General features: G+C 52.2%; 1 protein-coding gene across 3 annotated transcripts; it reads right to left on the bottom strand.

Annotated features, from left to right (window-relative positions):
- Nucleotides 1-408: 408 nt before the first annotated feature.
- On the bottom strand, nucleotides 409-22374 carry GUSB (glucuronidase beta). Of its 3 annotated transcripts, XM_054495903.2 has the most exons (12): nucleotides 22015-22374; nucleotides 20236-20421; nucleotides 19752-19936; nucleotides 19424-19566; nucleotides 16071-16258; nucleotides 14969-15121; nucleotides 14576-14754; nucleotides 14345-14491; nucleotides 10264-10348; nucleotides 7729-7905; nucleotides 4336-4471; nucleotides 409-788 (listed from the first exon to the last, which is right to left on the bottom strand). In XM_054495903.2, exons 1-12 carry the CDS (start codon nucleotides 22222-22224, stop codon nucleotides 622-624), a joined length of 1956 nt encoding a protein of 651 aa, XP_054351878.1. In that variant the 5' UTR covers nucleotides 22225-22374; the 3' UTR covers nucleotides 409-621. The 3 variants fall into 3 exon arrangements, with proteins under 3 accessions (XP_054351878.1, XP_054351879.1, XP_054351880.1); XM_054495904.2 differs by lacking the exons at nucleotides 19752-19936; nucleotides 22015-22374 and having other exon boundaries at nucleotides 20236-20417; XM_054495905.2 differs by lacking the exons at nucleotides 19424-19566; nucleotides 19752-19936; nucleotides 22015-22374 and having other exon boundaries at nucleotides 20236-20417.
- Nucleotides 22375-23330: the final 956 nt, after the last annotated feature.

Below are 23330 nucleotides of genomic sequence, written 5' to 3'. Positions count from 1 at the left end.
TTCTGTCAAGACCCTATGGCTGAGGTCAGAACAATGTTCTGGGAGAACCAGTTACCTCTAACCTTCCAATTCAGACACTGCCAGCTTAACTATGTGGAAACTGGCACACAGACCCTGTTAAGTGCTGCAACGACAGCATTTCTATGAGTTTGTTGGTACATGTGGGACTTTAGCTCATCTGAGGAGTCGAGCAGCAGCTGTGAAAGTCTTGTCCTCACTCCCTGTCCAGGCTGGCCCCGTGTGCTACACAAACATGGTGGCCCTAGGAGCATGGGGCTATTCCTGCAGAAGCCCTCGGGAACCAGCTGCTCTGAACGTGGTGGGGGTGTTGGAGCAGCAGTTTCTCGAAAGTCCACACACAGTTAAGGCTCTGAAAACAGCGCGACGCACAGAAATGATTTCAGATGCTTTTCAGTAGCCACTTTCATGCCAACTCTTTATTTCCATACTAGAAAATCTTTTATTTCCACCTTTAGTGTTCCCTGCTAGCACAGATGACCACAAAACCCAGGCCAGAAACGTTCTGGTCTGCCGTGAACAGTCCAGGAGGCACTTGTTCTGCTGCTGTGGAAGCTGCCCTGACTCGGGGAGGAAGGGACGCGCAGGTGGTGTCATTCTTGCTCAAGTAAACGGGCTGTTTTCCAAACATTGTGACTTGGCTACTGAGTGGGGATATCTGGTTTCATTGGCAATCTTCCAGTATCTCTCTCGCAAAAGGAACGCTGCACTTTTTGGTTGTCTCTGTCGAGTGAAGATCCCCTTTTTATTCCCCAGCACTCTCGTCAGTGCTAAAAAAAAAAAAAAAAAAAAAAAAAAAAAAGACACAAAGCGATTCAGATGACTTCTGATGGGTCAAGTTAGAACCAGTCTGGAGCCAAGGTAGGCACTAAATAGAAATGTCTTTTTTTTCTTTTTTCTCCCTGTTGCCCAGGCTGGAATGCGGTGACAATCATAGCTCACTGCAGCCTCAACCTCCTGGGCTCAGGGGATCCTCCTGCCTCAGCCTCTCCAGCACCACCATGCCCGGTAATTTTTTATTTTTATTTTTTAGTAAAGACAAGCTCTCATGTTGTCTAGGCTGGTCTCAAACTACTGGGCTCAAGCAATCTGCCCTCCTCGGCCTCCCTAAAGTGCTGGGATTATAAGCACAAGCCACCATGCTCAGCCAAATGTCCTCTTACAGTTTCAGGATGCTTGCTCTGAAGTGACAATTTATGGGTTGAAATATTTAAATACCACTGCTCTGCCCAAACACCCAGGTTCTCTGGTGTGTTAATTTCTAGTATTCTAGTCTCTTAGGGGAAAAACCCAAAACAGTGGCCAGGTGTGGTGGCCGACACCTGTAATCCCAGTGCTTTAGGAGGCTGAGGCAGGTGAATCACCTGAGGTCAGGAGTTCAAGATCAGCCTGGCCAACATGAGGAAACCCCATCTCTATTAAAAATGCAAAAACTGGCCGGGCACATTGGCTCATGCCTGTAATCCTAGCACTTTGGGAGGCCAAAGCAGGCGGATCACAAGGTCAGGAGTTCAAGATCAGCCTGGACAATATGGTGAAACATCATCTCTACTAAAAGTACAAAAATTATCCAGGCATGGTGGTGGGTGCCTGTGGTCCCAGCTACTCAGGAGGCTGGGGCACAAGAATCGCTTGAACCCAGGAGGCAGAGGTTGCAGTGAGCTGAGATCGTGCCACTGTACTCCAGCCTGGGCGACAGAGTGAGACTCCATCTCCAAAAAAAAAAAAAGCACTAAAAGTTGATCTTTTACTTACAAACTAAGGTTTACATGCTGGGTACCCAGCTGTCTGGTAACTGGGTAGGCAGAGGGCTGGGGGTATCTGGGACAGTTACCCGCCTTTTCGAAGAGATAGCGCCTAGTGGGAGCCAGGGTCCTGACCAGCCACAGGTCCCTGCATGGGACCTACTCATGGAGTTCAAAGTCCACCGGGGCTGACGTCCAGCTTTGCAGCACCCACCACCAGTGGTCATTAGCCCTGAGCTGAGCCTGGTGAGGAGCACAGCTGGCAACGACCTGTCAGGGCTGTGCTCTCAGGACTTTCTCTGTCCCCAGTAAGACCACCACTAAATGGAAATGTTAAATGGAAAGGAGGCCTTCCCCACCAAAAAGTTCAAGACTCTTTCTTCCATAAGTGAACACAGGCACCGCCAAGTACTTCATCAAATGCAGCCCTTACAACACCCACAAGGAGGTGGCATTATCCCCCCTGGACAGGCTTATGAAAAGCTTAGGTGACTTGCCCAACGTGATGCAGCTCATTTCTTTTTTCTTTTTAAGACCGAGTCTCAGCTGGCCATGGTGGCTCACGCCTGTAATCCCAGCACTTTGGGAGGCCCAGATGCGCGGATCACCTGAGGTCAGTAGTTCAAGCCCAGCCTGACCAACATGGAGAAACTCCGTCTCTACTAAAAATACAAAATTAGCCGGGTGTGGTGGTGCATGCCTGTAATCCCAGTTAATCAGGAGGCTGAGGCAGGAGAACTGCTTGAACCTGGGAGGTAGAGGTTGCAGTAGGCTGAGATAGCACCACTGCACTCCAGCCTGGGAAACGAGCAAAACTGTCTCAAAAAAAAAAAAAAGAGTCTCACTCTATCGCCCAAGCTGGAGTACAGTGGTGTGATCTTAGCTCATTGCAACCTCCATCTCCCAGGTTCAACCGATTCTCATGCCTCAGTCTCCCAAGTGACTGGCATTACAGGCATTCGCTACCACGCCCGGCTAATTTTGTATTTTTAGTAGAGACGGGGTTTCTCCATGTTGGCCACGCTGGTCTCAAACTCCTGACCTCAGGTGATCTGTCCGCCTTGGCCTCCCAAAGTGCTGGGATCACATGTGTGAGCCACCGCGCCCAGCCTGCAGCTCATTTCTTACCACATAAAGCCTCGCGCCTCTCCACAAAACTGCCATCAGGGATGTCCCCAGAAACCATTTATCACAGGTGCCATGCAGAGGAGAGCTTTCTGTTCTCCTTTTCCCTTTACCTCTTCCTTCTCACCTCATCTTGTTCATTCATTCATCCGTATTCCATTCTCACTTTTAAGCTTTACCTTTCAAAGGCCTGTCTTCCCCTATGAGTAATGTATTATAATTCCCACCATTACCATATACTTCTCCAACCCACCAAACTGCTATCTTCAGTTTATGGTTAAGTCCACAAACTAAGAAGAAATGGGACACATTCACTGCGAACTTGGCAGCCCCTCATTCATCCTCACATGAGAACGCAGCTGTTATTCTCTTTGAAGACCAATCTTGTGTTTTAAAGACAAGTCTCACTCTGTTGTCCAGGCTCTCGTGCAGTGGTGCAATCATAGTTCACTGCAGCCTCCAACTCCTGTGCTCAGGTTATCCGCCTGCCTCGGCCTCCGAAGCAGCTGGGACTACAGGCACACACCACCACACCTAGCTAATCTGTTTATTTTTTGTAGAGATGGGGTCTTGCTATGCTGAACAGGCTGGTCTTGAACTCCTGGCCTCAAGTAATCCACCCTGGCCTCCCAAAGTGCTGGGATTACAGGAGTGAGCCACCATGCCCGGCCTGAAGACTTAAATGCTGCCAAATTCAAGATGCGTTGTGGCTGGGCACGGTGGCTCACGCCTGTAATCCCAGCACTTTGGGAGGCTGAGGCGGGCGGATCACGAGGTCAGGAGATCAAGACCATCCTGGCTAACACGGTGAAACCCCATCTCTACTAAAAATACAAAAAATTAGACGGGCGTGGTGGCGGGCACCTGTAGTCCCAGCTACTCGGGAGGCTGAGGCAGGAGAATGGCGTGAACCCAGGAGGCAGAGCATGCAGTGAGTCGAGATCACGCCACTGCACTCCAGCCTGGGCGACAGAGCGAGACTCTGTCTCAAAAAAAAAAAAAGCGTTGAAACTCACCTGTATTTGGTGAGCCTGCTTTTCGCAAGTAATATACAACAGACTGAAATACCTTAAGCTTGTCAGGCTTTGTACCCTTCTATGGAATAATAGTTTATTCCAAAAGAAATCCATGAGGAGGACCCGTTTTTCCTTCCTCCTTGGCTACAAAATAGACACGGAAAAGGCAAGCCAGCCATTTCCGTCTCACTGTAGTCACTGACTCTCCTGTTCGCTTTTTGACCGTATTTGGGAGGCGGGGGCCTGATTGCTTTCCTGCTTCCTAAACACAACTTACTTTTCCTAGAAAATTCTCAACGCAACCTACATGGATGAAACCAGCTTCCCCACTTTGTTTCCAATATTCTTACAATCGAAATGGCCAGAACTGGAAAGGCAACCTGAAAAAATAAGGACGGGTACATTATCCCATGAGCCAAACTGCCACTTACACTGTTCAGTCATGAAATCGGCAAAATTCCAAATGAGCTCTCCAACCACGTATTTTCTGCGTTTTTGATCCAGACCCAGATGGTACTGCTCTAGCAGACTTTTCTGGTACTCTTCAGTGAACATCAGAGGTGGATCCTGGGATTCAAGGCAAAGAGAATGTAAGAGTCAGAACTGGCAGAATTGTAAATGTTAGATAAAAATAAAGATCCACTTGATGGTGATCAAAATATCTGTCCTCGCAGGGGGCTATAGTGACTGCAGGACTCACTGATGCTGGGGTAAAGACAGCCAAGAAATGATATAATCCAGAATAAAAAAGGAGGTTTAAAAGAAAACCAACCTTAATGAGCAACTGATTTATAAACGTAATTTGATATTTGTTTCACATTACTTTTCCACCTCTATCTACTGATACAGTCTTAAGGCTAAACTATACTACAGGTAAAAATATGTCTTTCGGTCAGGTGCAGTGGCTCATGTCTGTCATCCCAGCAATTTGAGAGGCTAAGGTGGGAGGACTGCTTGAGCCCAGGTGTTCAAGCCCAGCCTGGGCAACATAGCAAGACCCCATCTCTACTAAAAGTACAAAAATTAGCCAAGCCTAGTGGCACACATCTGTGGTCCCAGCTACTTGGGAGGCTGAGGTTGGAGGGCTGCTTGAGCCCCAGAGATCAAAGCGACAGTGAGCTGTGTTCACACCACTGCACTCCAGCTTGGGTGACACAGTGAGACCCTCTCTCTAATAAACATAAATACATATATATATAAATTAAATTAAATGAAACTCAACCAAACCGGGCTGGGCATGGTACCTCAGGTCTGTAATCCCAGCACTTTTGGAGGTCGAGGCAGGATTTCAAGACTAGTCTAGGCAACACAGTGAGACCCAGTCTCTACAAAAAGTCAAAATATTAGCCAGGCGTGGTGGCGCACGCCTGCAGCTCAAGCTACTTGGGGCTAAGGAGGGAGGATCGCTTGAGCCCAGGAGGTTGAGCAGTCAGCTGTGATTATGCCACTGCACTCCAGCCTGGGCAACAGAGTGAGGCTGTCTCAAAAAAAATTTCTTTAATTAAACAAAATCAATTCAGTTATCCTAGTCATATATCAAGACCTCAGTAGCCATGTGTAGCTAGTGTGTACCATTTCAGACGGTGCAAATATAGGACATTTCCATCATTGCAAGAGTTTGTTTTTTTTTTTATTTTTTGAAACAAGGTCTCACTCTGTCACCCAGGTGGGAGGGAGTACAGTGGTGCAATCATAGCTGAATGCAGCCTCGACCTACTGGGCTCAAACAATCCTCCCACCTCAGCCTCCCAAGTAGCTTGGACTACAAGCACTCATAACCATGCCCAACTAATTTTAAATTTTTTGTAGAGATGGGGTCTATGTTGCGCAGACGGGTCTCAAACTCCTGGGCTCAAGAGACCTTCTGACCTTGGCCTCTCAAAGTGCTAGCATTCCAGGTGTGAGCCACCACGCCCAGCACTGCGGAGGTTCTATCAGCACTGACCTAGACCCTCTCAAGAGTTTAAGAATTCAGAGCTGGGGCTTGGCACGGTGGCTCATGCCTCTAATCCCAGCACTTTGGGAGGCCAAGGAGGGCAGATCACTTGAGGTCAGGAGTTCAAGACCAGCCTGACCAACATGGTGAAACCTCATCTCTACTAAAAATACAAAATGAGGTGGGCGTGGTGGCACATGCCTGTAATCCCAGCTACTCGGGAGGCTGAGGCACGAGAATCGCTTGAATCAAGGAGGTGGACATTGCAGTGAGCCGAGATCACGCCACTGCACTCCAGCCTAGGCGACAAGAGCAAAACTCTGTCAAAAAAAAAAAAAAAAAAGAATTCAGAGCTGGTTACCTTTTCAAAGAGGATGAGCAAGCGAACATATCCAAGAGCCACTTCCCCTACTTGACTAGTTTGCAGAAGTGGCATTCTGTAAGCACGATAAATTTAAGGGTGCAAACAGAACAGCGCAGGCCACTGTGGGTGGCTGTTCCCTGTGTGTCAACCAGGAGCTGTGACAAACAAGTGTGAGCTGGCTGGAGTGGGAATGAGGGGCTGGATGGGGTTCAGGAATCCACATGAAAAAAAAAAACCTCACAAGACAAACCAACATATCTTTGGTGAGGAGGACAAAAAAATGAGATGGATTAAAAAAATGAGGACAGGCTGGGCATGGTGTCTCATGCCTGGATTCCCAGTACTTTGGGAGTCCGAGGCAGGACAATCACATAAGGTCAGGAGTTCTAGACCAGCCTGATAGTGAGACTCCATCTTTACAAAAAATTTAAAAATAGGCTGCACATGGGGGTTCATGCCTGTCGTCCCAGCTACTCAGGAGGCTGAGGTGGAAGAATTGCTTCAGCCCTGGAGTTCAAGGCTGCAGTGAGCTATGATGACACCACTGCACTCCAGCCTAGGCAACAGAAAAAGACCCTGAAAAAAAGAAAAAGAAAAAAAGGCTAGCACAGTGGATCACGCCTGTAATTCCAGCACTTTTGGAAGCCAAGGCAGGAAGATCAATTGAGTCCAGGAGTTGGAGACCAGCCTGGATAACATAGCAGACCCTATCTCTAAAAAATAAAAATTAAGAAAAAGGATCTTTTAGTTGGTGATTATGGTGCCCACATGGGCATTCCAGGCAGAAGAAACAGCTCAAGCAAGAGCAGGAGAGCAAGCGAGGGCAGTGGAAACAGATCAGTGGCTGGGAGTGAGGGGAGAAGGGATGAAAACCCAGGAGAGAGCAGAGGACACTGAGTGTCCTGACCAGAGGTTAGGGCTTTGTCCTGTGGGCCTGGGGGAGCCAATGACACGACTCCCAAAATTTTCATCTGTGGCTGGCGCAGAGGCTCACACCTGTAATCCCAGCACTTTGGGAGGAGGCAGATCACTTGAGGCCAGGAGTTCAAGACCAGTCTGGGCAACATGGCAAGACCCCATCTCTACAAAAGTAAAAAAATTAGCCAGGCGTGTTGGCATGTGCCTATGGTCCCAGCTACTCAAGAGGCTGAGGTGGGAGGATCACTTGAGCCCAGGAGGTTAATGCTGCAGTGAGCAGTGATCGCACCACCACACTCCAGCCTGGGTGACAGAGAGATCCGGTCTCAAAAACAAATACACATTTGAATTTGTTAGAAAGACCACTTGGGCACGGGTGATAGGAGGCTGTCTGGTAACAAAGCCAGTAAGGAGGCCACCTCTGAGGACCAAGCGAGTGGGGCACAGGCCTGGCTGCTGGCGGGGAGGGAATGTGGATGGGGCCGTGGGAGGAGAGCCCAAAGCTGAAGCGAGGGGAGCAGTGCAGTGGGCGCAGGGCAGGCTGGAAGAGGCGAGTGACATCTCTGCCTGAGACAACACACAAGCAGAAAGCTCAACACTGCTTACCTGGTGAAACCCTGCAATTGTTTCCGCTCCATACTCGCTCTGAATAATGGGCTTCTGATACTTCTTATACCAGTTCTCAAACTGGGTGGCCAGCTGCAGCTGAATCAACTCCAGGTGCCCGTAGTCATGATACCAAGAGTAGTAGCTGTTCAAACAGATCACGTCCACATACGGAGCCTAGGAACAGAGCAGCAGAGCCCATTCAGCACCCAGAAGACAGCATGACTCAGCATGTACACACTGCGGGGGTTCCTCTGGCAGAGAAGGTAAGGGGGGATGTAATCCCAGCACTCTGGGAGGCTGAGGCAGGAGGATGGCTTAAGGCCAGGGGTTCAAGACCAGCCTGGGCAACACAGCAAGACCCTAGCTCTACAAAAAATAGTAGTAAAAAAATAGCAGGGCACGGTGGCTCATGCCTGTAATCCCAGCACATTGGGAGGTCAAGATGGGAGGATCGCTTGATCCCAGGAGTTTGAGACCAGCCTGGGCAATATTGCAAGACCTCATTTCTACCAAAAAAAAAAACAAAAAAAAACACCTAGAACAGGAACAGCTGCCTCCTGGGACTGAGAACATCCAAGTGCACCAATTTAGATCCTGAAATTACCCTGCTCCATAGGCAGGAAACATGGTCACAGAGTGGCCCAAAGGAGGCAGGCCTGTGACTCCGTGCTGATGCTCACAACGTGCACAGCTGGGAAGGGCTGTGAGAGGCAGAGCAGCTGCCAAGGCGCAGTCCTCAGCCACAGCCCAGGGCCCCCGCCATTGGAACTGACTCCTCTCCAGGCAGCACTCCCATCACTGGGCTTCCCCTCACCTTGCCCTGGAGAAGTGCTCCCACCCGAGGGGCCGATGCAGTCATTCTCAGAGAAAATTTTTTGTTTTGTTTTCGAAACAGAGTCTCGTTTTGTCGTCCAGGCTAGAATGTTAGTGGTGCGATCTCAGCTCACTGCAACCTCTGCCTCCCACCATCAGGTGCTTCTCATGCCTCAGTCTCCCGAGTAGCTAGGATTACAGGCGTGTGCCACCACGCCCGGCTAATTTTTTGTATTTTTGGTAGAAACGAAGTTTCACCAGTTGGCTGGGCTGGTCTTGAACTCATGACCTCAAGTAATCCGCCTGCCTCGGCCTCCCAAAGTGCTGGGACGATAGGCGTAAGCCACCATGCCCGGCTGTCACAGAGAATCTTGAGGCAGCTTTCACAAGGCAGCACTGTGGACTGAAGATGGCCTGGAAAAGTCGCTCCAAGGACCAGGGCAGAGAAGACCGAGTAGGACCACCCCAAGCTTCAGCATAGCGGTGCTTACAGCTGAGCACCAGGGGTTTTTGTGTCCAACTGGCTAGTTTCTAACGCGTCCTGAACACACTTCTTTCTCGTAAAAATGCTGGCCGGGTGCAGTGGCTCACGCCTGTAATCCCAGCATGTTGGGAGGCCGAAGTAGGCAGATCACCTGAGATCAGCAGTTTGAGACCAGACTGGCTAACATGGCAAAACTCCATCTCTACTAAAAAATACAAAAATTAGCTGGGTGTGGTGGCATGCACCTGTAATCCCAGCTACTCAGGAGGCCGAGGCAGAATTGCTTGAACCTGGGAGGAGGAGGTTGCAGTGAGCTGACATTGCACCATTTCACTGAAGCCTGGGCAACAGAGCAAGACTCCATCTCAAAATAAATAAATAAATAAAGAATGCTAATGTCAGCCAGGCACTGTGGCTCATGCCTGTGATCGCAGCACTTTGGGAGGCCAAGACAGGAGATCACTTGAGCTCAAGACTTTGAGACCAGCCTGGGCAACATAGTGAGATCCCACCTCTACAAAAAGATATAAAATGAGCCAGGCACAGTGGTGAAAACCTGGAGTCCCAGCTACTCGGGAGGCTGAGGCAGGAGGATCACTTGGGCTCAGGAATTCAAGGCTGCAGTGAGCTGTGATCTCACCACTGCACTCCAACCAGGTCAACAGAGTAAGACCTTGCCTCTACAAAAGAAAAAGAAAAACTCAAGTTCCAACCCTGGACTTACTAAATCAGGATCTCAGACTGCAAAGATCTGGCATTTCATAAAAACTTCCCCTAGAGCTCTAAGCTCCCTTAAACCTTTGACATTTTATGAGTCTATTAAATCGAAGTGCAAAAAATGCTGAGTCCAAACTGAGCAAACAAATCCCATCTCCCTATGCCCAGCCTCCTTGGATTGAGAAAGCCACACTGCCTGGCGAGTAAGCAGGGGGAGAATTCTCATTAACCCAAAGACCATCTGTGAAAACAGACTGGCTGCGGCCGGGTGTGGTAGCCCACACCTGTAACCCCAGCCCTTTGGGAGGCCGAGGCAGGAGGATCGCTTGAGCCCAGGAGTTGGAGACCTGCCTGGGCAACATGGCAAGACCCCGTTCTCTATCTTTTTAAGTAAAAAAGAAAATGAAATAAAACCCAGACTGGCAGTGCATGGTTCTTTCCAGCTGTTCCCATGAGCAGGCTTCAGGACAAGCCCAGGCAAAGGTAGGGAGAAGTGGGGTGGGGACCCCCAGGCTCACCCCCTTGTCTGCTGCATAGTTAGAGTTGCTCACAAAGGTCACAGGCCGGGAGGGGTCCAAGGCTTTGGTGTGAGCGATCACCATCCTGTCCAGAAAAGGCAGAAGAAACAGGTTCCGTTGGTCCAGGAATGGCTCAGACACCCTCCCATCCTCTCTGTCCCATCTTCCACCGCCAGAACACAACACGGGGTCAGGTACGATGGCTCACACCTGGAATCCCAGCACTTTGGGAGGCCGAGGCAGGCAGATCACGAGGTCAGGAGATCGATACCTTCCTGGCTAACACGGTGAAACCCCGTCTCTACTAAAAATACAAAAAATTAGCCGAGTGTGGTGGCCGGCACCTATAGTCTGAGCTACTCAGGAGGCTGAGGCAGAAGAATGGCGGGAACCCGGAAGGCGGAGCCTGCAGTGGGCCAAGATCGCGCCACTGCACTCCAGCCTGGTGACAGAGCAAGACTCTGTCTCAAAAAAACAGAAAAAAAAAAAAGAAAAAAAATTAGCCAGGCATGGTGGCGCACGTCTGTAATCCCAGCTACTCGGGGAGGCTGAGGCATAAGAATCACTCGAACTCGGGAGGTGGAGGTTGCAGTGAACCAAGATCGTGCCACTGCTCTCCAGCCTGGTCCACAGAGCAAGACCCTGTCTCAAAACAAACAAACAAAAACAAAGGGGAAAAAAAACAAAGGCATGGAGCCGCTGCTGTCTTCCCTAACTTGAGATGTATTTGATTTAAGGGCATATGATCCTCTAGTCCTAGACCGAGCTCTCTAACATCACTCTACCCCCAATCTCCGAATCCTATCCCCCCAGAGTAGTCGTCACCCTTCCAGGTACACAGAGCTGAGGTCACTGGGCTGGACACTGGCAAAAATGAGGTTGACTCCCTGAAACAGCTCTTGAACACAGGAGGTGGATGGATGCAGATTTGGGAGGGATATTTATTAATGCATCAAGCAAACAGGGAGTGCAGGCTGGGAGGTAGGCATGGGGCTAGGTGTGAGGTGCACAGCAGTGACTCAAATCTAAGTCCGCAGGTCCTGGGCAGTGGGAGTGGAGACGCTTGCACAGAGAAATGGTGCAAGTGCTGGGCAAGGGGACTCACGCCTAGAATCCCAGCACTTTAGGAGTTTTACTAGAGACCAGGAGTTCAAGACCAGCCTGGGAAACATAGCAAGACCTTGTTTCTACAACAAATTTAAAAATTAGGGGCGGGCATGGTGGCTCACGCCTGTAATCCCAACATTTTGGGAGGCCGAGGCGGGTGGATCATGAGGTCAAGAGTTTGACACCAGCCTGGTCAACATGGTAAAAGTCTATCTCTACATAAACATACAAAAAAAACCTAGCTGGGCATGGTGGCATGCGCCTGTAATTCCAGCTACTCATGAGGCTGAGGCAGAAGAATTGCTTGAACCCAGGAGATAGAGGTTGTAGTGAGCCAAAATTGCACCAGTGCTCTCCAGCCTGGGCAACAGAGCAAGACTCCATCTTGGGGGAAAAAAAAAAAATTTAAACTTAGCCTGACATGGCTGCACACACCTGTGGTCCCAGATATTTGGGAGGCTGAGGCAGGCAGATAACCTGAGGTTGGGAGTTCGAGATCAGCCTGACCAACACGGAGAAACCCCATCTCTACTAAAAATACAAATTAGCCGGGTGTGGTAGTGCATGCCTGTAATCTCAGCTACTCGGGAGGCTGAGGCGGGAGCATCACTTGAACCTGGGAGGCAGAGGTTGCGGTGAGCCGAGATTGCGCCATTGCACTCCAGCCTGGGCAACAAGAGGAAAACTCCTTCTCAAAAAAAAGTAAATAAATAAATAAGAAGAAATGGCCCTTAGAAGGAAAGAAAAACCCAACAGAGGGACCCATCTGTGCTCAGAGCTCCCGGCACCTGCCCCAGGCCTCCACAGTACAGACTGTTTATTTTTGTTTTCGTTTTTTTTGAGACAAAATCTCTCTGTAGCCCAGGCTGGAGTGCAATGACATGATCTCAGCTCCCTGCAACCTCCACCTCCTGGGTTCAAGCGATTCTCCTGCCTCAGCCTCCCAAGCAGCTGGGATTACAGACGCCCACCTCTGTGTTCTGCTAATTTTTTTATTTTTAGTAGAGACAGGGTTTCAATATCTGGTGGCCAGGCTGGTCTCCAACTCCCGACCTCAGGTAATCCACCCACCTTGGCCTCCCAAGTGCTGAGATTACAGGCGTGAGCCACCGCACCCAGCCTAGACTGTTGTTGAAGCCTGTTTTCCTCTTCTCTTTCCTCAGTTCATTTCTTCTTTTACGCCCTCCCCCATCATTGCTCTGCCCATCCGAAGGCTGTGGCTGGCACAGGTCGGAATAGAACCCCCGAGCCTCAAGTTCCAAACCCACACTCTTCCACAGCCAGGCTCTCAGATGGGAAACTTCAAAGCCTTGTGACAGCCTGGCTGAACCTCTCCAGCCTGGGTGGCTCCCTCCAAATCCTGCCCCAGAAAACAGGCATCTCCTCTGGCCACCTCCCAAAGAAGCCTTTCTGTCAGGCACCTGCTCCTGGAAGCCTGTAGTCTTCCCCTTTGCAACAAAGGGCCTGTCCATCCAGTCCTGCTGAGCACGCCCCTGTGCCCCCGAGCTCTGAATTGTCCTTGGCCCAGGCTGCAACATCTTCTCAGAGCCTTCTGCCTGCTGCAGACTTGGCTCAGCCCAAAGCACTGCATGAAATTGGGGTGTGCTGTATGAGTCAAGAAGCATTTCTACCACCTCTCCTGCCTCTACCCCAAGTGAAAAATCCAACTCTGAACGCTGAGTTAGAACTGCACGATTGTAAGGACAAAAAGGGGCCAGGTGTGGTGGTTCACACCTGTAATCCCAGCACTTTGGGAAGGTGTGGCAGGAGGATCACTAGAGGCCAGGAGTTCCAGGCCAGCCTGGCAAACATGGTGAAACCCAGTCTCTAATTAGCCGGGCACGGTGGCTCACGCCTGTAATCCCAGCACTCTGGGAGGCTGAGGTAAGTGGATCTCCTGAGGTCAGTAGTCCAAGACCAGCCTGGCCCAACACAGTGAAACCCCATCTCTACTGAAAAATGCAAAAGTTGGCCTGGCGTGGTAGCTCACGCCTATAATCAGAGCACTTCAGGAGGCCAAGGCAGGCGGATCACGAGTTCAAGAGATCAAGACCATCCTGGCCAAAATGGTAAAACCCCGTCTCTGCTAAAAATACAAAAATTAGCAGGGTGTGTTGGCATGTGCCTGTAATCCCAACTACTCAGGAGGCTGAGGCATGAGAATCACTTGAACCTGGGAGGTGAAGGTTGCAGTGAGCCGACATTGCGCCACTGCACTCCAGCCTGGCCGCAGAGTGAGACTGCATCTCAAAAAAAGAAAAAAAAGAAAACTTAGCTGGGCATGGTGGCACATGTCTGTAATCCCAGCTACTCGGGAGGCTGAGGCAGGAGAATTGCTTGAACTCAGGAGGCAGAGGTTGCAGTGAGCTGAGATCATGCCCCTGCACTCCAGCCTGGGCAATAGAGGGCGACTCCGTATCCAAAAAATAAAAAATAAAACAAACAAAAATTAGCTGGGCATGATGACACACATCTAGAATCCCAGGTACTTGGGAGGCTGAGACAGGAGGATCATCTGAGCCTGGGAAGTCGAGGCTGCAGTGAGCCAAAACTGCACTGCTGCACTCCAACCTGGGCAACCAGAGTGAGAACCCATTTCGAAAAAAAAAAAAACAGGCCCAGCACAGTGGTTCATGGGTGCCTGTAATCCTAGCTACTCAGGAGACTGAGGCAGGAGAATCACCTGAACCCGGGAGGCAGAGGTTGTAGTGAGCGGAGATCACCCCACCGCACTCCAGCCTGGGTGACACAGTGACACTCCATCCCAAAAATTAAAAAAAAGAAAAAAAAAAGAACAAAAAAGAAAACCACAATTTGGGTGGGTAGGTATTTGGTCCCCTGAATGTCCCGGTATGGACGGCCTTCCCACTGGGCTGGACAGGAGGCTGATCTTGAACAGAACACGCCCACCCAGGCCAGCCACCCGCCAGGGTCTCCTTCCCAGTCTAGCCAAGGGCAGGCAGGGAGCACTCACTTCAAGTAGTAACCGGCAGATTCTAGGTGGGACGCGGGCTCATTGGCCACAGACCACATCACAACCGCGGGGTGGTTCTTGTCCCTACGCACCACTTCCTCCATCACCCGCATGTGGTGATGCAGAGACACGTTGTTGAAGAACTGCCTGCGGGCCAGGAGGGAAGGGACAGAGGGTCATGGTGAGGCCCCCGGGCTGGGCAGGCGGAGCAGGTGCACGGCGGGGACTCACGGCAGCGCCAGGCCCACACCGGGACACTCATCGATGACCACAATCCCATGGCGGTCACACATCTGCAGCACTTCCTCCGCGTAGGGGTAGTGGCTGGTACGGAAGGCGTTGGCACCAAGCCAGCGAAGCAGGTTGAAGTCCTTCACCAGCAGCGGCCAGTCGAAGCCCTTCCCTCGGATCTAGGGGATAGCAGAGCCAAGTGACCCCTGTCCCTGTCGAAGCTGCACTTCCTCCGAGAGCCAGGACTCTGGAGAGCCAACCCATGAGCCCCCTCTCCATTTGGAGCCATTTGCCTCATTGCCTTGAGCTGCCCTCAACTGCAGGACACAGGGAAGGCGAAAGTGGAGGGTGACCAGAAGCAGCCCCCACGAGGACCCAGGAGCCCCAACGCACGTCCGCATCCTCGTGCTTGTTGACGCCGTGGAAATAGAAAGGCTTCCCATTGATGAGGAACTGGCTCTCGGTGACAGCCACAGTGCGGATCCCCACAGGGAGCGAGTAGAAGTCAGACACAGGCCCCAGTGATGTCTGTGCAGTCAGCCGCACCTACGACAGCCAAAGCACCAGGTGTGAGCACCCTGACAGCCTGAGCCCCATCTGGCCTGCCCTCTGGCAGGAAGGCCCCTCGTGCACCCCAGCAGCCGCCTCTGGGCCTGTAAGCAGAGATGCAGCGATCAGAGGCTCTGCCCTTCCCTGGCTGACCCTGGGACCTGCCCTTCAAAACGCGGCCTTCCCTTTGACCAGACAAGGTGGCTCATGCCTGGAGTTCCCACACTTTGGGAGGCTAAGGCAGGAGGATCACTTGAGTCCAGGAGTTGAAGACCAGCCTGGCGACAGACTGAGACCCCATCTCTATAAAAAAAACTTTTTTTTTCCTCTGAGACAGTCTCACTCTGTCCCCCAGGCTGGAGTGCAGTGGTGTGATCTCAGCTCACTGCAGCCTCTGCCTCCTGAGTTCAAGCAATTCTCCTGCCTCAGCCTCCCAAGTGGCTGGAATTACAGGTGTTCACCACCATGCCCAGCAAATTTTCAAATTTTTAGTAGAGATGGGGTTTCACCATGTTGGCCAGGCTGGTCTTGAACTCTTGGCCTCAACTGATCCACCCACCTCAGCCTCCCAAAATGCTGAGATTAGAGGCATGAGCCACTCTGCCCAGCCTACAAACATTTTTTCTTTAATTCGCCAGGCATGGTGGCATGTGCCTGTAGTCCCAGATATGCAGGAGGCCAAGGGAGGAGGATTGCTGCAGGCTGAGAGTTCAAGGCTGCAGTGAGCTGTGATCAGGCCACTGCACTCCAGCCTGGGTGACAGAGTGAGACCATCTCAAAAAAAAAAAACAAACAAAAAAAACTGGGCCTCCCACCAAGGGTGAGAAACATCAGAAAGCTCAGAGGACCATGCCTGCCCATCAACCTCTCTTGGGCTCCTGCTGAAGCCAGGGTCACCAGATGGGAGCAAAAGACCTCCCTTAGGCATGTCCCAAACCACCATTACCTCCAAGGAGTACAGATAGGCGGGGCGTTCGTGCATCAGGTATGGCCACCAGAGGCTGGCACCCGGCACCTTCAGCTGGCCCTGGGTCCCAGTCCCGTTCGCCACGACTTTGTTTTCTGCATCCAAAAGACGCGCTTCCAACTCGAACAGGTTACTGCCCTTGACAGAGATCTGGTAATTCACCAGCCCTGCAAGAAACAAGAGAGACCAGGGCTGAGGGAGGGACACGACCTGAGTCACACAAACGGGAGCACCCTGCAGCCACCACTGCCAGGCAGCCATTTGTTTCTGTTGCTTTTTTTAAATTTAATTTCTTAATTTTTTTTTGAGATGGAGTCTCACTCTGTCCCCCAGGATGGAGTGCAGTGGCATGATCTCGGCTCACTGCAACCTGCGCCTCCGGGGTTCAGGTGATTCTCCTGCCTCAGCCTCCCAAGTACCTGGGATTATAGATGTGCACCACCATGCTTGGCGAATTTTTATATTTTTAGTAGAGATGGGGTTTTGCCATATTGGCCAGGCTGGTCTTGAACACCTGACCTCAGGTGATCCACCCGCCTTGGCCTCCCAAAGTGCTGGGATTACAGGTGTGAGCCACCACACCTGGTGCTTTTTTTAATTTAAAAAAAGATTTTTTTGCCAGGTGCGGTGGTCACACCTGTAATCCCAACACTTGGGGAGGCTGAGGTGGGAGGATCGCTTGAGACCAGGAGTTCAAGACCAGCCTGGGTAACATAGGGAAACCACTTCTTCCCTGAAAATACAAACAATCAGCCGGGCGTGGTGGTGCGTGCCTGCAGCCCCAGCAGCCCCAGCTACTTGGGAGGCTGAAGTGGGAGGACTGCTTGAGCCAGGAGTTCGGGGCTGCAGTGAGCTATGATCCTGACGTACGGTAGGTAGTCAAGAAGTGACCGTGTCCTTCGGACATGCCAACCACGGCACTGAGACACGTGATGTACGAACAAGCATGTACAGCTACTACGCATGTGCAACCAGAGGACAGCCCAGAACGAGCTTACAGTAACACCTCTTCCCAGCTCCTTACGAATTCATCATGGAAGACTCGCAGAAAGGGAGTTTCCCCAGTAATAATCGGCGCTGTCTCATCCTTGCGAGCAGCCTGTCCTGAATTGTGTGTCTCAGGGTGAACTGTGCATTTTGCACTTCACTATTTTTTTTGAGATGGGGGTGTCGCTCTGTCGCCTAGGCTGGAGTGCAGTGTTGCAATCTCAGCTGACTGCAACCTCCACCTCCCGGGTTCAAATAATTCTCCCATCTCAACCTCCTGAGTAGCTGGGATTGCAGGCTCACACCACAATGCCCAGCTAATGTTGGCTAAGCTGGTTTGAACTTCTGAGCTCAAGTGATCCACCCATCTCGGCCTCCAAAAGTGCTGGCATTACAGGCATGAGCCAGTGCACCCAGGCTATTCTAAACTTAACTTCCAAAATACTTTTCCTTGGCAATAAATTGCTCTGTGGTGCACTGTCTTTGCTTTGTGATTCTTTTTTAAATTCTTTTTTATTCATTTATTTATTTATTTTTTCTCAGATAGGGTCTCACTATGTTGCCCAGGCTGGTCTTGGACTTTGCAGCTAAAGCGATCCACCCATCTTGGACTCCCAAAGTGCTGGGATGACAGGCATTAGCCACCACACCCAGCCTAAATTCTTTTAAACTTAGAACCGCGGCCCCACAACAGCTGTCAATAATCTCACCACTGCACTCCAGCCTGGGCCACAGTGCAAGGCCTCATCTCAGAAAGAGAAAAAGATATATATTTTATTTTTATTTTTATTTTTTGACATGGAGTCTCGCTCTGTCCCCCAGGCTGGAGTGCAGTGATGCAATCTCAGCTCTCTGCAAGCTCTGCCTCCCAGGTTCACGCCATTCTCCTGCCTCAGCCTCCCGAGTGGCTGGGAACCCTGCCACCATGCCCGGCTAATTTTTTGTACTTTTAGTAGAGACGGAGTTTCACTGTGTTAATCAGGATGGTCTCGATCTCCTGACCTCGTGATCCCCCCGCCTTGGCCTCCCAAAGTGCTGGGATTACAGGCGTGAGCCACCACGCCCGCCCTGAAAAAGATATATTTTTAAAAAGAAAAAAACTTAAAACAAAAATTTTTCTTAAATACAGACCGAGCGCTGTGGCTCATTCCTGTAATCCCAGCATTTAGGGAGACTGAAGCGGGTGGATCCCGAAGTCAGGAGTTGAACCAGCCTCGCTAACATGGTGAATCCGCATCTCTACTAAAAACACAAAAATTAGCTGGACGTGGTGGCACACGCCTGTAATCCCAGCTGCTCAGGAGGCTGAGGCAGGAGAATCGCTTGAACCCGGGAGGCGGACGTTGCAGTGAGCCAAGAGCACGCCACTGCACTCCAGCCTGGACAACAGAGCGAGACTCCATCTCAAAAAAAAAAAAAAACAACAGGGTATCCCAGCTGGGCACAGTGGCTCACGCCTGTAACCCTTGCATTTTGGCAGGCCAAGGAGGGTGGATCACCTGAGGTTAGGAGTTCAAGACCAGTCAGGCCAACATAGTGAAACCCTGTCTCTACTAAAAAAAATTACAAAAATTAGCCGGGCGTGGTGGCGGGTGCCTGTAATCCCAGCTACTCGGGAGGCTGAGGCAGGAGAATCGCTTGAACCCGGGAGGCAGAGGTTGCAGTGAGCCAAGATCACGCCACCGCACTCCAGCCTGGCGACAGAGCGAGACTCCAGCTCAAAAAAAAAAAAAAGAAAAAAAAAGAAAGACAGGGTCTCCATCTGTTGACCAGACCAGAGTGCAGTGGCGTGGTCATAGCGCACTGCACCCTCGACCTCCCAGACTCAAGTGATTCTCCTGCCTCAGCAGCTGGGACTACTGGCACACATCACCATCGTTGGCTAATTTTTTAATTTTCTGTAGTGATGGCCTCGCTATGTTGCCCAGGCTGCTCTTGAACTACTGGCCTCAAGTGATCCTTCTACCAGGGCCTCCTTGCAAAGTGCTGGATGACAGGCACAAGCCACCATGCCCGGCACCCCCGAAGCTGCCTGTTCCTTGAGCATGATGTGTAGCAAGGGGAGATGGAGTGAGAGCAGCACCAGAGAGAAGGGACAGGATTGCCACCCCGAGCTGTGTGACATTAGGCCAGACCCCGCTTCTCCAAGTGAGGTCAACCACACAGGTGATTTCGGGAGCCCATGTCCGCTCACACAGGTTGGATTTTAGCTTCATAGGTGGATGGGAACCTGTGAGGGTGTAGAGATGCTGGGAGCACCTTTTTCCTGGGAGAGCTTTCCAAACGGGGAACAAACAGAGCCACCCTGGGCCCTGCTGAGGGAGGATCCTACCAGAAGCCCTCACCACTGTCTTGCTCCACGCCGGTGGTGACGGTGATGTCATCGATGTAGGTGGTGGGTGTCGTGTACAGAAGTACAGACCGCTGCAGTCCCGCGTAGTTGAAAAAGTCAAAATATGTGTTCTGGACAAAGTAACCCTTGGGATACCTAGGATGGGAGGACTGTGGTTCGCTGGGCCCTTGCCCTGGGTCCACTGACCTCAGCTCACAGGCCTCCCTGGCCTCCCCAGATCCAAGGCCTCCACTCTGTGAAGGCCACCCGGTCCCTACCAGGAAGACCACGGGGTGGGGCGGGAAAGTGGGTGTGTGCAATGGAAGCAGGATGGTACCCACTTGGAGGTGTCGTTCATGTACTGGATGGTCCCTGGTGGCAGGGTGGTGGGGGTGAGTGTGTTGTTGATGGCGATAGTGATTCGGAGCCGGGAGGGCAGGGGCCCCACCTGGACCAGGTTGCTGATGTCGGCCTCGAAGGGGAGGTAGCCCCCCTCATGCTCTAGCGTGTCGACCCCATTCACCCACTGCAGACACAGGAGATACGGGGAGGGGGCGGCAGGTCAGGGCATGAGGAGGGACTCTGCTATCGGGCACTCCCTCACATAACCTGCAGCATAGGGCTCCGGGGCCTTCCAGCCAGACGGGAAGAATGACATCCCAATGGGGTAGATCAGGCCACCTATCCCCCTATACAGGGCACAGCCCCCAGGGCAGGGCAGGACCACCCACCACAGCAAACATGCTGTGGGTGAAAGCTGGAGGTCCCATGCTGTTCAGCAGCTGTGCCCACCCACCCGCCCTGCCTGCTCCTGACCACACTGACCACGATGGCATAGGAGTGGGCACTGCCAATCCTCAGCACCACTCTTGTGTGCAGGTCCTGGGTCCATCGCTCCGGCAGGATCACCTCCCGTTCGTACCACACCCAGCCGACAAAATGCCGCAGACGCCAGTCCTGGCTGATGTCATTGAAGCTGGAGGGAACTGGCATGTCCAGGGTGGGGCCTGACTGTGGAGAGAAGAGCCGGGCTCAGCTCCTAGGCCCCCAAAGGGGTCCAGGACAAGTGTGCTGCACAGCTGTGCCCCCAGGCCTGGCACAAGCCCTGACACATAGTGGGGACTCTTGGCAGAACAGACAGATAACTTGCTGATGACAGGTCAACTGCCAGGGCGGTTTGTGCACCTGGGCCAGTGGGGCCAGGAGTTCCTCCTCAGAGTGGATGGGGCCCAATATCTCCTGAGACAGGAGCGAACCCAGGGCCACATCCCAGCCAGAGGCAAGAAGGTTCAGACCCGTGACTAAGAGGCAGATGGCCACTGCCTGTCACAGGGAGGACGGCTGGTTGGAGGAATGGGGGGAGGTTTGCTTAGAACACTGTCAGTGGGGCGCACACTGGCACCCAGCCCCCTCCTCTCTCCCTCCTGTACTGAATGCTGCAAAGTCAGAAAAAGAGGATGTAGACCAGGCAAAAGCGGCCCAGACCTCACCCAGTTCCACTTCTCTGCTGACCACATCCAAGTCAGGAGGGGAACAGGGGTGGCGTCCTCGGCCTGATGTCACGTCCTGTCCTCTATCTGAACCTTGAAAACCAAGGGACTTCCTGCCTCGGCAGAGCTGACCTCAGGACGTCTAAACTGTCACCTCCTCCCAATCCCCGGGCCCAGCTCTGTGCAGTGCATGCCGCTGTGGCCAGAGAAGTGTGTGGGTGGCTCATGCCAGTAATCAGCGCTTTGGGAGGTCAACGTGGGAGGATGGCTTGAGGCCAGGAGTTCGAGACCACCCTGGGTAAATAGTGAGACCCTACCTCTTTTTTTTTTTTTTTAAAAAAAAAGAAGTTTTTTTGTCTGTTTTTTTGTTTTTTTGTTTTTTTTTTTTTGAGATGTAGTCTCACTATGTCGCCCAAGTTGGAGTGCAGTGGCATCCTGATCTCAGCTCACTGCAACCTCTGCTCCCGGGATCAAGCAATTCTCCTGACTCAGCCTCCCAAGTAGCTGGGATTACAGGCATAAACCATCACACTTGGCTAATTTTTACATTTTTAGTAGAGATAAGGTTTCACCCTGTTATGTTGGCCAGCCTGGTCTCAAACTCCTGGCCTCAGGTGATTCGCCCGCCTTCGCCTCCCAAAGTGCTGCGATTACAGGTGTGATCCACCGAGCCCAGATAATTTTTTTTTTTAATTAGGCAGGCGTGGTGGCACCAGCTAAATTGCAAGGCTGGGGCGGGAGAATCGCTTGAGCTCAGAAGTTAGGATGGCGCCACTCCGCTCCAGCCTGGGAGACAGGTGCAAACCCAGTCTCAAAAAAATTTAAAAAAATTAAAAATAAATATTGAAAGGAAGGACACTGCACAGACTCAGCCTTCGCCTCGGGAAAGGGCTCGGCAGGAGCCTTTTCTCCTCCTGTCTAATCCGCCCCAGCCCTCCAGGGTGCTCCCGTTCCCCCGTCCCCCAACCCGGCGCCCACAAGCCCGTTGACCTTTAACCTCCTGCGGGCCCCCAGCTCGGAGACGCCCAGGGGAAGGAGCCTGCGGGGGGCCCGGGCTCCCCTACTCCCACCGCCGGGCTTTCGGGCGCCTCCCAGCCCTGCCCCGAGATCGCACCTCCCGCAGCGGCCGCCGGTACCACTGCTCCTCGAAGCCCCGGCGTCGGTTGTCAGAAAAGTCGGCGCGGAAGCTCCAGAGGCCGTCCAGCTCCTTGCGCTCCCGGGACCGGCTCTCCTGGGGGTACAGCATCCCGCCCTGCAGCCCTAGCGCGCAGCCCCACAACAGCGGCCCAAACGCCGCCCAGGCAACCGCCGACCCCCAGGCCATGCTTCCCGGTCCCCCGCTCCGTTGCTCCCGCGCTCCCCCGCTCGGCCACCGTCTGCGGCGCTAAGAAAAGCGCGGGAGGTGCCCGTAGGGCGGGTCTCCTGACGCGCCGGTGTCGTGATGCTCCTGAAGCCATCCGCGCCATCTTGGTTCAGGATGAGTGCCAGGCCTGGAGGGGCGGGGCCGGGCGCTGCCCGGTGGGGCTTGTGGCTGGAACCTCAGGCTAGGCCTTTGGGGAAACGGGACCCTCACCCTCAGCCCCAGCCAATAAGGGCGAGGTCTGCTCCCCACCCCGATCCAGGCTGGACGATCCAGGGCCGCAGGCCAGAACAGAACCCCTGAGAGCGGTGGGATCCCCCTGTTTCTTCAAGGAGCACCTCCACTTGCTTTTCCCAGCAGCAATTCAAGGAGACCCCAGCGGAGCCTCTTCCATGCCTGTCTGATGCAGCCTCTTGCAGGGATGCACGTCCTTGGGATGCGGCCATAGCCTTGACCCTGGGCTTCTGGAGCCCTGACCTTAACCCAGGGGCCAAGAGCTTCCTCTTGGTGTTGCGGGCACATAAAGATTCAGGGAGAGAGGCCAAGTGCACTTTGGGAACCCGAGGGGAGGGCAGATCAATTGAGGTCAGGAGTTCGACACCAGCCTGGCCAACAGATAGTGAAACCCCATCCCTATTTTGTAAAAATACCAAAAAAAAAAAAAAAAAAAAAAAAAAAAAAAATTAGCGGGGCGTGATGGTGCGTGCCTGTAATCCCAGCTACTCAGGAAGCTGAGGTAGGAGAATCGCTTGAACCTGGGAGGCAAAGGCTGCAGTGAGCCGAGATCGCACCACTGCACTCCAGCCTGGGCAACACAGGGAGACTCTGTCTCAAAAAAAAAAAAAAAAAAAAAAAAAAAAAAAAAAAATTGCAAGGAAAGGGTGCCCTGCGGGACCCCACTTTACTCCAGTAGGGAAGGCACCGTGTGGGAGAGGTAGAGGAGGAGATCTGGAGACAGCAAAGGAGACATAGGTTTATGGAGGGGACTTTCATACAGGGACGGTGCAGTGGCCATTGCTGGACATGAGAACCACTACCATTTGTAAAAAGCATGCAGCTTACATAACATT

This window comes from Pongo pygmaeus, chromosome 6 (assembly GCF_028885625.2).
Source record: "Pongo pygmaeus isolate AG05252 chromosome 6, NHGRI_mPonPyg2-v2.0_pri, whole genome shotgun sequence".
Taxonomy (NCBI): domain Eukaryota; kingdom Metazoa; phylum Chordata; class Mammalia; order Primates; family Hominidae; genus Pongo; species Pongo pygmaeus.
Note: the sequence above shows the minus strand (reverse complement) of the source record. Positions and strands in the feature narration are given on the sequence as shown.

Coding starts and splice junctions, on each gene's coding strand:
- GUSB (XM_054495903.2), bottom strand. CDS start 22,224: ATGGCCTGGGGGTCGGCGGTTGCCTGGGCGGCGTTTGGGCCGCTGTTG. Junction 14,755..14,968: donor ACAAGCACGAGGATGCGGAC/GTGCGTTGGGGC, acceptor GCTATCCCCTAG/ATCCGAGGGAAGGGCTTCGA. Junction 7,906..10,263: donor ACTATGCAGCAGACAAGGGG/GTGAGCCTGGGG, acceptor CTCTGTTCCTAG/GCTCCGTATGTGGACGTGAT.